The 13,657-nt window shown below is 44.7% G+C and overlaps 1 protein-coding gene across 6 annotated transcripts in view; it reads left to right on the forward strand.

The window, feature by feature from the left end:
- Positions 1 to 7,734: 7,734 nt before the first annotated feature.
- The window catches only part of LOC137324522 (spermatogenesis-associated protein 7 homolog), a 97,866-nt gene continuing 91,943 nt past the window's right edge, over positions 7,735 to 13,657 (forward strand). For 2 of the 6 annotated variants that reach the window (XM_067988908.1, XM_067988907.1), the window contains exon 1: positions 7,735 to 7,829. In XM_067988908.1, coding sequence (XP_067845009.1) covers positions 7,811 to 7,829 — 19 coding nt within the window. In that variant the 5' untranslated portion in view covers positions 7,735 to 7,810. The remainder of the gene's footprint in view (positions 7,830 to 13,657) is intronic. The other 4 variants (XM_067988909.1, XM_067988915.1, XM_067988913.1 and 1 more) reach the window with 2 other exon arrangements.

Consider the following 13,657-nt stretch of genomic DNA (forward strand, 5'->3'; position numbering starts at 1 on the left):
CAGTCCTAATCAACGGATGGGAGTCAGAGAGCTTTCTGATCAGATCTGGAGTCAGGGAGGGCTGTCCTCTCTCCACGGTCTCATTTGTATGATGTATCGAACCATCTGCCACGTCCATCAGAAGGCACGGAGGTATTGGCGGGGTGGTGGGGGTGATGATCCCAGGCAGCGGAGGCTCTCAGGTTAAGGCTTCCCTGTACATGGACGACGTCACTGTCTTCTGCTCTGATCAGTAGTTGTTCCACACCCTGATGGGCATCTGCAACCATTTCAAGCTGGCCTCAAGGGCCAGAGTGAACCAAAGTGAGAGTGAAGCCATGTTCTTTGGCTGCTGAGAGGCTGCATGGAGAATGAGGAAGTCAGAAATGGGGCATACTCAGTGCACGTCATCAGCAGCCTGCACCTCTTAAAGGTGCAGGTGCACATTTTAAATGGGACATGCACAGTTCACTAGGAGGAGGGAAGGATGGCCGCAAGGGTGGCAGGACCGGGGCGTGAGAGGGCCCCACGCTTCTTGGATGATGCATTGGAGGCCCTGGTGGAAGGGGTGGACAAAAGGAGGGCCAACATGTACCCACATGGTGGCAGGAGAACCTCCAGACTGCAGCTCCACAGACATTGGCAGACTGTGGCGCAGGAAGTGAACGCCAGGAGGATGGCACCACACACGTGGGTGCAGTGGTGAAAGAAGTTCAATGATTTGACACGAGTAGTCAAGGTGAATGAATGCAAGTGTCAAGTGACACATCCTACCAACTGCACCACTGCTCCACATATCACACCCCCATGTCACCTACCCACCAACAAACACTGCCCATCCATACGCAATGCTGCATTGATCATTGGGTGGGCCATCGCTCAGCCATGTTAACATGCCATGCTGGAGGTCCCGATGAAGGGGGTCTCTGCATATCTAATGCTCCTTCTCTTTTCCCACATCTCCCTTCTCCCATAATCTTTTCTGACTCACGTGCTGCAGATGCTGTCGGCACACACATCTTACTTGCTCCTCTCCCCGCTCCACAAAGCAACCTGTTTCCCGTTGTCATTGCAGATACCCAAGAACACGTGGCGGCATCCACGTGGATAAATAGAGTTAGAACCCAATTAAAATTGAAGAAGAATAGGGCCTTCAAAAGTTATATGAATGATAATGATGATAAAAACTAAAGGAGAATATGAAAAAATAAGAAAAGAGGTTAAGAGTGGGCCAGGGAAAGCTCAGAGGGAGTTTTTTTTTTATTCGTTCATGGGATGTGGGCGTTGCTGGCGAGGCCGGCATTTATTGCCCATCCCTAATTGCCCTTGAGAAGGTGGTGGTGAGCCGCCTTCTTGAACTGCTGCAGTCCGTGTGGTGACGGTTCTCCCACAGTGCTGTCAGGAAGGGAGTTCCAGGATTTTGACCCAGCGACGATGAAGGAACGGCGATATATTTCCAAGTCGTGATGGTGTGTGACTTGGAGGGGAACGTGCAGGTGGTGTTGTTCCCATGTGCCTGCTGCTCTTGTCCTTCTAGGTGGTAGAGGTCGCGGGTTTGGGAGGTGCTGTCGAAGAAACCTTGGCGAGTTGCTGCAGTGCATCCTGTGGATGGTACACACTGCAGCCACAGTGCGCCGCTGGTGAAGGGAGTGAATATGGGGAAAACATTTTAAAAACATCAACAGGAACAGTAAAGCATTTTTTACAAGTATATCAGTAAAAAGAGAATTGTTAAAAGTGAGGTGGGACCCCTGAGAGGAGAAGATTGCCAATTTGTAGCTGATAATTAAAAAATGGCAGAGGTATTTAATAAGTACTTCGCGACTTTACTAAAGAAAAGGATATCAGAGTGGAAGTGAATTCTGAAGTGGTTGAGAGTGATGGATGCAAGGAAAGTTTTAGATGAGTTAGTCAGGCTAAAGGAAGACAAGATGCCATGGCCCGATGGAACACACCCTAGGATCCTGAGGGAGATGAAGCAAGAAATTGCTGATACTCTAGAAATTATGTTTCTAAAGGAGAATATGAAAAAATAAGAAAAGGTGTTAAGAGTGGGATAAGGAAAGCTGAGAGGGAGTATGGGGAAATACAGTGGTTATAGTGTACGTAGACTTTAGGAAAGTCTTCGACAAGGTGCCACATGGGAACTTATTAGAGAAGATTAAGGGGTAAGGAATTAGGTGGAGGATAAAGTGAATTAAAATTTGTTAGAAGGGAGAAAACAGACAGAAGGATTTAAGGGCAGTTTTTTTTTTAGAGTGGTTGGAAGTGGGTTGTGTTCTGAAGCTACTTCTATTTAGTGTGTACCTCAATGATTTGGATATAGGCCTGAAGGGAGTGGTGTTAAAATCTGCAGATGATACCAAAATAAGAGGTATAGTTAATTCTTTAGAAGACCAAAGGAATCTGCAAAGGAATATTAATAAGAAGGGGGGATAGGCTAAAGTGTGGCAGATGGAATTCAGTATCAGTAGGTGTGAGGCGATACATTTTGGTAAAAAAAGAACTAATTATATTCTGAATAGAAGTAGTGTTGGTGCTGTGGAAGAGCAGAGGGATTTGAGGGCACACACCACAGGACATTAAAGACAACCCTTCAGGCTGATAAAGCCAGAAAAACAAATCTAATGAAATTCTAGCTTTTATTACAATTGGTATAGAATATAAAAGCAAAGAGGTAACGATGAACCTATTTATAATAACTCAGTTAGAGTACTGTGTGCAGTACTGGGCTTCACACTATAGGAAGAATATTGAGGCTTTAGAGAGGGTACAACACAGATTCACTAGGATGTTGCCTGGTATGAGAAAATACAAACACAAAGCAAGACTTGAAAAACTGGGGCTTTTTTCATTACAACAATGCAGACTATGGGGTGATATGAAGTATTTAAAATTATGAAAGGATGGGTCAGGGTAGATAGAAGCAGACTGTTCAGTAGTTGAGAGGTCTAGAATGTGGGGCCATCGACACAAGATTATATATTGAGAGATATTAAGAGATTTAGAACAGAGGACAGGAGAAACTTCTTTACAGAGAATTGTGAAATTGTGAAACTCACTTCCAGAGTCAGTGGTTGAGGCAGAAACTATGTCAACAGTCAAGATGAATGAAGGGACATGGGAACAGGGCAGTAATTAGGACAATTTTCTCACATGGAAGATAAATGCCGACGTGGACTTGTTGGGCCGAATGGCCTGTTTCTGTGTTGTATTTCTATGTTGCTGTTGCTGCTTATCCTCCACATGACCATTAATCCTAATCCTATGTACCCGTCCTGTTCCCATGGCCTCGATATTAACACCCCTCGACAGGCGGGAGGGGGTCGGGGGGGTTAAAAACTTAAAAATGGGGATCGTGGCCCCAACTCGCTGCATACACGCCCGTGGAGAGGTGGGACACTTCATTAACATATTTAAATCAGGCTTTCACAGTGCAATTGGGAACTTGATTTAAATTTAACGGTTGCTGTGCAGGTTTCCCAGGGCTTGGGAAACCATGCAGTGAAAGGGAGGCGGGAGCTGCTGGCTCAAGAAGGTAGGTGCCTTTTACAACATTCCTTGTGGGCCAGAAGGAGCAGGAGTGCTCTTCCCAGCCCCTCAAGGAAGCCTTCAGCCACCCCTCTGCCAATCGCGTCCTCTCTCTCCCCCTGCTGCGATTGCCAACCTCCCCACCCCCATGCTTTGATATCTCATTACCTCCTTCCCGTGCTGGCCTCTCTCTTCCCCCCCACCCCTATACAAGCCCCAATCTCCGGCCTTCCCCCCCTCCCAATTGCCGGGGACCATCCCCAAGGATCCCCAGCTGTAGCCTCCAACCGCTGGTTTTCCTGCCCAGCAGCCAGCCAGCCTGCCTGTCAATTTGGCCGGCTGCTGGGCAGGAAATGGAAGAAAAAAAATTATAATGAGGTCCAGTTGTTAAATTCGTCAGGGCCTCCGCATCCCCAGCCTCGACACATTCCCCGGCCGTTTTAGCCCTCCCCGTCTACACGTAAATATGGGGGCCCATATCCCTTAATCCAACACCTATCTAACCTATTCTTAAATGTTGACATCGTCCTTGCATTTCCTCAGACCTTTCTGCCGCTGTAATTTTCATGGGAAATGCAGAAGAAATCCCATTTCCGTGTGTAAAAAGAATTTCCGCCATACTTCCGACAAAATTAGGGCGGCACAGCAGCAGAAAGTCCAAGGACATTCAGCAGTAGGGTCTCTGCTTCTACCACTAACTCCAGTTCATACGGTAGCATAGTGGTTATGTTACTGGACTAGTAATCCAGAGGCCTAGACTAAAATCCAGAGTCATGAGTTCAAATCCCGCCACGGCAACTGGCGAATTTAAATTCAATTAATTAAATTCAATTAATTAAATAAAAAATCTGGAATTAAAATACTAGTATCAGTAATGATGGCCATGAAATCCATCTGGTTCACTAATGCCCTTTAGGGAAGGAAACCTGCCGTCCTTACCCGGTCTGGCCTACATGTGACTCCAGACCCACAGCAATGTGGTTGATTCTTAATTGCCCTCTGAAATGGCCTAGCAAGCCATTCAGTTGTAAAATCTTGCTACAAAAAGTCACAATAAGAATAAAACCGGACGGACCACTAGGCACTGGACGCGACAACGGCAAAACAACAAGCCCAGTCGACCCTGCAAGGTCCTCCTTACTAACATCTGGGGACTTGTGCCAAAATTGGGAGAGCTGTCCCACAGACTAGTCAAGCAACAGCCTGACATAGCCATACTTGCAGAATCATATCTTTCAGCCAACGGACCCAGACTCTTCCATCACCATCCCTGGGTATGGACAGAGGTGGCGGTACAGTGATATACAGTCAGGAGGGAGTGGACCTGGGAGTCCTCAACATTGACTCTGGACCCCATGAAATCTCATGGCATCAGGTCAAACATGGGCAAGGAAACCTCCTACTGATTACCACCTACCGTCCTCCCTCAGCTGATGAATCAGTCCTCCTCCATGTTGAGCACCACCTGGAGGAAGCACTGAGGGTAACAAGGGCACAGAACCAACACGAGGGAAAAACTGACTTGACCTCGTCCTCACCAATCTATCTGTCCATGACAGTATTGGTAGGAGTGACCACCGCACAGTCCTCGTGGAGATGAAGTCCCGTCTTCGCACTGAGGACACCATCCAACGTGTTGTGTGGCACTACCACCGTGCTAAATGGGATAGATTCAGAATGGATCTAGCAGCTCAAAACTGGGCATCCATGAGGCGCTGTGGACCAGCAGCAGAATTGTATTCCAGCACAATCTGTAACCTCATGGCCTGGCATATTCCTCACTCTACCATTACCAACAAGCCAGGGGATCAACCCTGGTTCAATGAGGAGTGTAGAAGAGCATGCCAGGAGCAGCACCAGGCATACCTAAAAATGAGGTGCCAACCTGGTGAAGCTACAACTCAGGACTACATGCATGCTAAACAGCGGAAGCAACATGCTATAGACAGAGCTAAGCGATTCCACAACCAACGGATCAGATCAAAGCTCTGCAGTCCTGCCACATCCAGTCATGAATGGTGGTGGACAATTAAACAACTAACGGGAGGAGGAGGCTCTGCAAACATCCTCCATCCTCAATGATGGCGGAGTCCAGCACGTGAGTGCAAAAGACAAGGCTGAAGCGTTTGCAACCATCTTCAGCCAAGAGTGCCGAGTGGATGATCCATCTCAGCCTCCTCCCGATATCCCCACCATCACGGAAGCCAGTCTTCGACCAATTCGATTCACTCCACGTGATATCAAGAAACGGCTGAGTGCACTGGATACAGCAAAGGCTATGGGCCCCGACAACATCCCAGCTGTAGTGCTGAAGACTTGTGCTCCAGAACTAGCTGCACCTCTGGCCAAGCTGTTCCAGTACAGCTACAACACTGGCATCTACCCGACAATGTGGAAAATTGCCCAGGTATGTCCTGTCCACAAAAAGCAGGACAAATCCAATCTGGCCAATTACCGCCCCATCAGTCTACTCTCAATCATCAGCAAAGTGATGGAAGGTGTCGTCGACAGTGCTATCAAGCGGCACTTACTCACCAATAACCTGCTCACCGATGCTCAGTTTGGGTTCCGCCAGGACCACTCGGTTCCAGACCTCATTACAGTCTTGGTCCAAACATGGACAAAAGAGCTGAATTCCAGAGGTGAGGTGAGAGTGACTGCCCTTGACATCAAGGCAGCATTTGACCGAGTGTGGCACCAAGGAGCCCTAGTAAAATTGAAGTCAATGGGAATCAGGGGGAAAACTCTCCAGTGGCTGGAGTCATACCTAGCACGAAGGAAAATGGTCGTGGTTGTTGGAGGCCAATCATCTCAGCCCCAGGACATTGCTGCAGGAGTTCCTCAGGGCAGTGTCCTAGGCCCAACCATCTTCAGCTGCTTCATCAATGACCTTCCCTCCATCATAAGGTCAGAAATGGGGATGTTCGCTGATGACTGCACAGTGTTCAGTTCCATTCGCAACCCCTCAAACAATGAAGCAGTCCGAGCCCGCATGCAGCAAGACCTGGACAACATCCAGGCTTGGGCTCATAAGTGGCAAGTAACATTCGCGCCAGATAAGTGCCAGGCAATGACCATCTCCAACAAGAGAGAGTCTAACCACCTCCCCTTGACATTCAACGGCATTACCATCGCCGAATCCCCAACCATCAACATCCTGGGGGTCACCATTGACCAGAAACTTAACTGGACCAGCCATATAAATACTGTGGCTACGAGAGCAGGTCAGAGGCTGGGTATTCTGCGGCGAGTGACTCACCTCCTGACTCCCCAAAGCCTTTCCACCATCTACAAGGCACAAGTCAGGAGTGTGATGGAATACTCTCCACTTGCCTGGATGAGTGCAGCTCCAACAACACTCAAGAAGCTCGACACCATCCAAGATAAAGCAGCCCGCTTGATTGGCACCCCATCCACCACCCTAAACATTCACTCCCTTCACCACCGGCGCACTGTGTCTGCAGTGTGCACTATCCACAGGATGCACTGCAGCAACTCGCCAAGACTTCTTCGACAGCACCTCCGAAACCCGCGACCTCTACCACCTAGAAGGACAAGAGCAGCAGGCACATGGGAACAACACCACCTGCACGTTCCCCTCCAAGTCACACGCCATCCCGACTTGGAAATATATCGCCATTCCTTCATTGTCGCTGGGTCAAAATCCTGGAACTCCCTTCCTAACAGCACTGTGGGAGAACCTTCACCACACGGACTGCAGCGGTTCAAGAAGGCGGCTCACCACCACCTTCTCGAGGGCAATTAGGGATGGGCAATAAATGCTGGCCTCGCCAGCGACGCCCACATCCTGTGAACGAATATAAAAAAATGTGCCACAGAGAAAGTTATGTTGGAAATATTTTCATTGAAGATAGGAGCATGACTGTTTTAATATGATGCTGTTAATGTGATAGAATAAATTATAAGCTGCATTGTAGAAGATTCCACGACTTATCATTTTAAGAGCTACCAAAATGCTTTTCAATGACAAAAATTTCGCAGAATGTACTTAATGTACTTGCACTTTGCACTTCGCAACAAATCAATGGCAACTCGCCGTTGGCATAGCAATGATAGACTCTAAGCGTGACATCATAAACCTTATTAGAATTCCCGCCCACAAGACGCACTGATTGGTGCTTTACCGTCCAACGCTAATTAGGCGGAGCGTGCAGCTTAATCGCTGCGTTTAATTGGCTATTTCTGCTGTCCATCATGAGTCTTTTTGCACAGCGAATGCCAAGAACCAAGCCTGAATGAAACTGTGTCTTCATTAAAAAATAAACCATACTTTAAGAAAATGATATCAACTAAAAAGGGTAAGAAAGTTGTGCTTTATATTTGTTGGCAAATGTGAACTAAATTACGACATTCTGCATAGTAAAATGCACTAAACGTGGAGTTTATCATTACAGATATTTTGTAAATCACGGGTTGAAGATTTGCAGGTGATAAAGTTCATGCCTAAAATATTGTTTTCACAACGAAGAAGCTGGCGTAGCCCCAATTTCTAGACACTCTCATGACTGGCGCCATCATAAAGCCTGGATTTATACAGCCTCAGCTTCCTACCCTCAGTTTAAAAAAACATTTTTATGCAGTAAAACATTGTTTTGATTTAAGTGTTTACCACTATATCATATCAACTATCCGACTTTTTAAAAATGTTACGTTTTATCTGTAATAAAAACGATGTTTTTCATTAACTTAAAAAAAAGGCAAATTCTTAAAATGCAAGATCCTTTAAGTCACAGGGGAGTCTGTTATGCGGCACGTCCTGGTGCACCATGCTTGCATATATACCTATAGAACAATAGCACCATTTATGTTTACAGCACAGAACATGCCCATGACAGACCATTGTGTCTATGTCCGTTCTATGCTAAAGTAATTCAAAACTAATCCCTCTGCCTTGTTCTCTTTCTAAAGTGTTATATCTTTCTCTGCTTCAAATATTTATCAAATTTTCTCTTAGAAGTTGCAATCGTCTCAATCACTCCCTGTGGCAAAGTATTCCACGCTCCAGCAGCCTTCTGTGTAAAGAAATTTCTTCTAACCTCTCCCCTCAGTCTCATAGTGACAATTTTAAATTGATGACCCTCCTCAAATAACAGAAATAGTCTGCACCTGTCTCCCCCTTCCACTAACTTGTATCTTCCTTTAGTCTTTTGCAATCCTCCTTACTGTTTGCTAAACCTCCAGTTTTTGCGTCATCAGCAAATTTTGAGATTATGTTCTGTATACTCAAGTCTGGATCATCTGTATATACCGAGAACAAAAGTGGACCCAGCACTAATCTCTTGGACACCACTTCCAACCACTCTCCAGTTCGAACAATACCCATTTACCAACTCTTTGTGTCCTGTCCATCAATCAACTTTCTTTCTGTGCTGCTACGTTTCTTCAAACCATATTTACAGTGGCAGTGATTTCCAGGGTGGTGAGTGGGTGGAAACATAGGGAAATTTCAGGTGGCACTTGGCCATGTCCTGCTGCTTCATTTAAATGTAGCGGGTGCAGTTCTGGCGGGCAGATTGGTGTCACAAGAGGGAAATCGTGGCAGCTATTTTTTTGGGGCAAGATTTCACCAGAGGGCCTCTTTGCTTCTTTACTAGCCAGATTGCATTTACATCACCTGAAAACGAGCAGTTTTCTTAAGGAAAATCCAGGCCTAATTGACTTAATCCACTAGAGTGAATATTACTTCAGCTGATCTGACTAATCAATCAAATCTATTTGCATAAATCATCTTAGAAACTCTAATTCAGCTGCAGAAATATGTCTTCGAAGTTATAATCACCAAGTTTAACTTTAAATAAAACCCTTGCACTTGTGCTTCTCCATTTAACATTCTCATCCTTGTTTTCAAATCCCTTCATGGCCTCGCCCCATCCTATCTCTGTAACCTCCTCCGGTCCTACAATCCTCTGAGATCTCTGCGCTCCTCCGATTCTTGCCTCCTGCGAATCCCCGCTTTTAATCGCTCCACCATTGGCGGATGTGCCTTCAGCTGCCTAGGCTCTAAGCTCTGGAATTCCCTCCCTAAATCTCCACCTCTCTCTCCTTTAAGACGCTCCTTAAAACCTACCTCTTTGACCAAGCTTTTGGTCATCTATCCTACTATCTCCTTATGTGGCTCGGTGTCAAATATTGTTTGAAAGTCGCTCCTGTGAAGCGCGTTGGGACGTTTTACTATGTTAAAGGCGCTATATAATTACAAGTTTTTATTGCATGTCAATGTTGGTAGGGTGCATGATATACTGATAACTTTGTTTCGAAGACTTGATACACAACGGTGGTGAATTTCTGCAGCAGTCTCACAATTGTCCGCAGTAACTTTGGTGGAAGGACTGCAGGAAACCCTAGAAAAACGGCAGTTATAAGACTTTGACTCCTTTGGAATGCTTTTCCGAATGTGTGCTACCAGCAGGGAGGCTTACCACAAATTAATAGATGGAAAATTGTGGAAAGCACAATATGCATGGACGGCTTCACCCAGTATCACACTTTCGTAAAATCGATCCATTTATCTATATTCAAGTCCCAAGGATGTTTGACCCAAAGGTTAAAAAAAAAATCTGTTTTACTGGGTCAACGCCACCTGTTCCTTTCTGTGCAGACTTTGTTATTCAGCTTCAATACTGAAACCATACAAGGAACTTAACCTGTGGTTGGGTTCACGACCACTTCCCCACAATGCATAATTATTTTTAGTTTTGTGTATATTTTGTATATTGGGTTGAGTCCCCTTTAAGGTACGTAAGTACTCATACAAAAATAGTCCGTCTTAGTTCTACTGCACATTGTTTCATGAGCTAGTGCACATTTCCATTTCATTTTGCATGACTGCGCTGATTGAATGCCCTGTCAATACACTAATTTTTCAGCCCTTTCTAGTGAAGTAGCTCCTTTTCCCTGTGGGAATATGTTTCATCCTCACCTCACTGACAAATCTTGACAAAAGAAATGTGGGAAGCTAACATAGGAGCAATACATAAAAGAAAACAAGGAATTTTACTATATCAGTTGGCAAATTAGAACAGCAATATAATACAATGTAATGAGGTGACAATAAAAGTTCAAGTATTTTTGACCTAACTGACAGTTATTTATAAATGGCCACTGCAAGTAAATAGAACGTTATGACCAAAATCACTGGAAAATTGCAGCAAATTGTGGCAAACGTTGAAGGTTGTTTTTCCTTATTTCTTCCAAAGAAATTGCACTCTTCTCTCCCTCCACCAAATCATGATACTTTACTACCCTTGCTGTCTACAGTTCATGCTGGCACACATTTCCCTCAGTTCACACTTCTCCCCTTAGCTCACACTGGTACTCTTCTCCCCCATATCCCCATATTGATGTTGGCATTCTTTACCCTCAAACCAGGACATGCTGGTGCTCTTCTCCACTATTTCTGCTAGTTCATACTCATACTCTTAAGGCAATTGGTCATGCAGGAAGATGGTAGGCAACATATAGACACCAGGTTAGTAGTGGGGGTGGGAAGAAGCTGTCAGAGAGGTGATACAACATGTGCAGGTGAGAGTGGTGCAGCATGAGGTGCTTGTGAGGAGGTTTGCAGTCTGTGTCACTATCGCCATAAGTTAGTGTTGCAGCATTCCTAAAAGGAGGTGCAGCCTCTGTATGACCAAATCCTTTGCTGCAAGGTTGCTGCCGGATTGCTTGTAGAAGAATTTTGCAGCAGCTGGCACATCTTTGCATCTGCCTCTTTGCTGATTCAAACCGTTAGAAGACAGTTCACCATTGTTATTTACAGGTGGGTGTGCAAAGGCCCACAGGAATAGTTGGTGGCACCTTGTCAGGTGCAGCTAATCACACAGTGCTTGCTCTTTATCATCCTGGCATGCCTTCTTTCAAGCGGTGGCATGTAAAGCATGGCATACTGTGATTGGGGTGCTTCTGAAAAACCTTCCAGTGCAACATTTGGTTAGGCATTCACATCTGATAGTAGTTCCATCACGGCCTGCTGACGCAGTCTCCTTTGGGATGAGGAGCCTTCACCACACACCTGCTAATGAAAGGTAATTTCACCCCATTCCGCAGATGCCCAGTTTGCATATTTAAAGAAGGACCCTGCTGCCTTCTGGCGGGCATCCCTCTCGCCTGCTCAAAAAAGCAGGTTAAGAGTGCAACCCAAAGGAAGGCAGCGGGATTGGTGGAGGTAAGTCGCTGTGGCCATTTTAACTGCCCACCCGGTTTCTGTGGGCAGGGTGAAAATTGGCCCTTAAGTGCGTAGGGAAAAAAACAAAAAACATTACTACCTAAGACCAAGAAGAGGCTTCCAAACACTTAGCTTTACAATCTGGACTTTTTAAAAGCCCTTCTGCCAGAAGTTGCACCTCAAGGGGGCTTTCTGCTTTTTTTTGCATTTTCACTGTGTTAATATTTAATTTTTTTTTCACCTCCTACCATTGAAGGGAATTTAGCATCAATTTAAAAACCCAATGCTGGTAAGATGGGCAGTCTTCTAGAATTCCTCATGCTCTCCGGGAGCTAGAGGATGAAGATGATATCCACAGGAATGTGCAGAGGCAGGTGCATCGGAGGTTGTCTGACACAACTATCAAACAGACTCCCCTTAATGGAACACAAATCAACTGGCTTAATGGCCCAACCATCTAGCCATTATTTTATATGGGTGCTGAGCTCCAGTAGCATTGTTCGAGTGCAAGGACCTCATTAATTTTGTTTTGAGGCCTTAATGAGCCTATTGCAGGTGCACAGGCCTTCTGCGCCTTAGGCACTTTCCCACCATATTATACTGCGCTACGAGTAACGGGCGCACAGCAGATCTCATGCCCAATAATACAGTTGTCAGCACCTGATGCACATCATTACTATGGCTCCACGAGGCATTTGTATTGCAGAACAACCCATCTATATTATACTACAACACTCAGTTCTCCACCTTTTTATCTCCCCTGTTTATATTTATTGGCATCATATCAGGAAACAGGTTTCTTTCAATGAAACATGCTGGACTAATGACTGTATCTACCAATGTTAATTCAACTCTCCAACGCTGTTGAGCTAACTCCTTGAAGTTGGTTCACCTGATGTGATGCAAAAACAAATATATTCCAAAACATCAATAAAAATAGATGGGAAAATAAAACAAAGTCTGTTGAAGCTAATCAGAATTCAAAGTAATAATGGTGTATTTGCTTTTTAAACAGCTGGATATTTTCATTAAAAAAAGAAAGCTCACCCGCATTTACATGTTCATTATTAGCGGAACATTTCAACCCAGTTCTGTCAACATGTTTCTAAAATAGAATTTAAAAATTTTAATAAAATCTGTAGCAAGCTATTTCAATGACAAGCATTGAGTTGAAGATGAGTGCTAGTTATCATAGAATCATACAGCAGAGAAGACCATTGGGCCCATCGTACCTGTGCCAGCTCTTTGAAAGAGCTATCCAATTAGTCCCACTCCTCTGATCTTTCTCCATAGCCCTGCAAATTTTTCCTTTTCAGTACATATCCAATTCCCTTTTGAAAGTTGCTATTGAATCTGCTTCCACCACCCTTTCAGGCAGTGTATCATAACAACTCGCTGCATAAAAAAATTCTCCTCATCTCCCCTATGGTTCTTTTGCCAAATACCTTAAATCTGTGTCCTCTGGTTACCGACCATCCTGCCAGTAGTTAGTTTTTAAATAATTTCATAATATCTTATTAGGAGATGTAGCTATTCTCTAATCAATTAATATTCAAAACCATCCTGGGATTCCAATGGAAAGTACTATGAGGATTGTAACACTATTCCAGAATCATAAAATTTATAGCACAGGAGGAGACCATTTGTGTAGGTGCTACATCTCCAACTAGAGCTAGCTACTCTAACCCCACTTCCTTTTCAATATTATCCAATTCTGTTTTAATTGATCTCATAGCCTCTGCCTTAATAGCCACTTATGGCAAAGCAATTTATGTTCTAATAATCCTCTGTGGAAAAAAAAAGGAAAAAAAAAATAATCCTCTGTGGAAAAAATTACTTCTAACTTTCCCCTTTATTCATCGAGTGATAATTGCGACTGAACTTCATTTTATTATTTATAAATGAGCTATGGTGAACATTACAAAGTCATGGACACTAAAGGGTTGATTCCATCTTCAGCAC

Source organism: Heptranchias perlo, chromosome 8, assembly GCF_035084215.1.
Source record: "Heptranchias perlo isolate sHepPer1 chromosome 8, sHepPer1.hap1, whole genome shotgun sequence".
Classification (NCBI taxonomy): Eukaryota; Metazoa; Chordata; class Chondrichthyes; order Hexanchiformes; family Hexanchidae; genus Heptranchias; species Heptranchias perlo.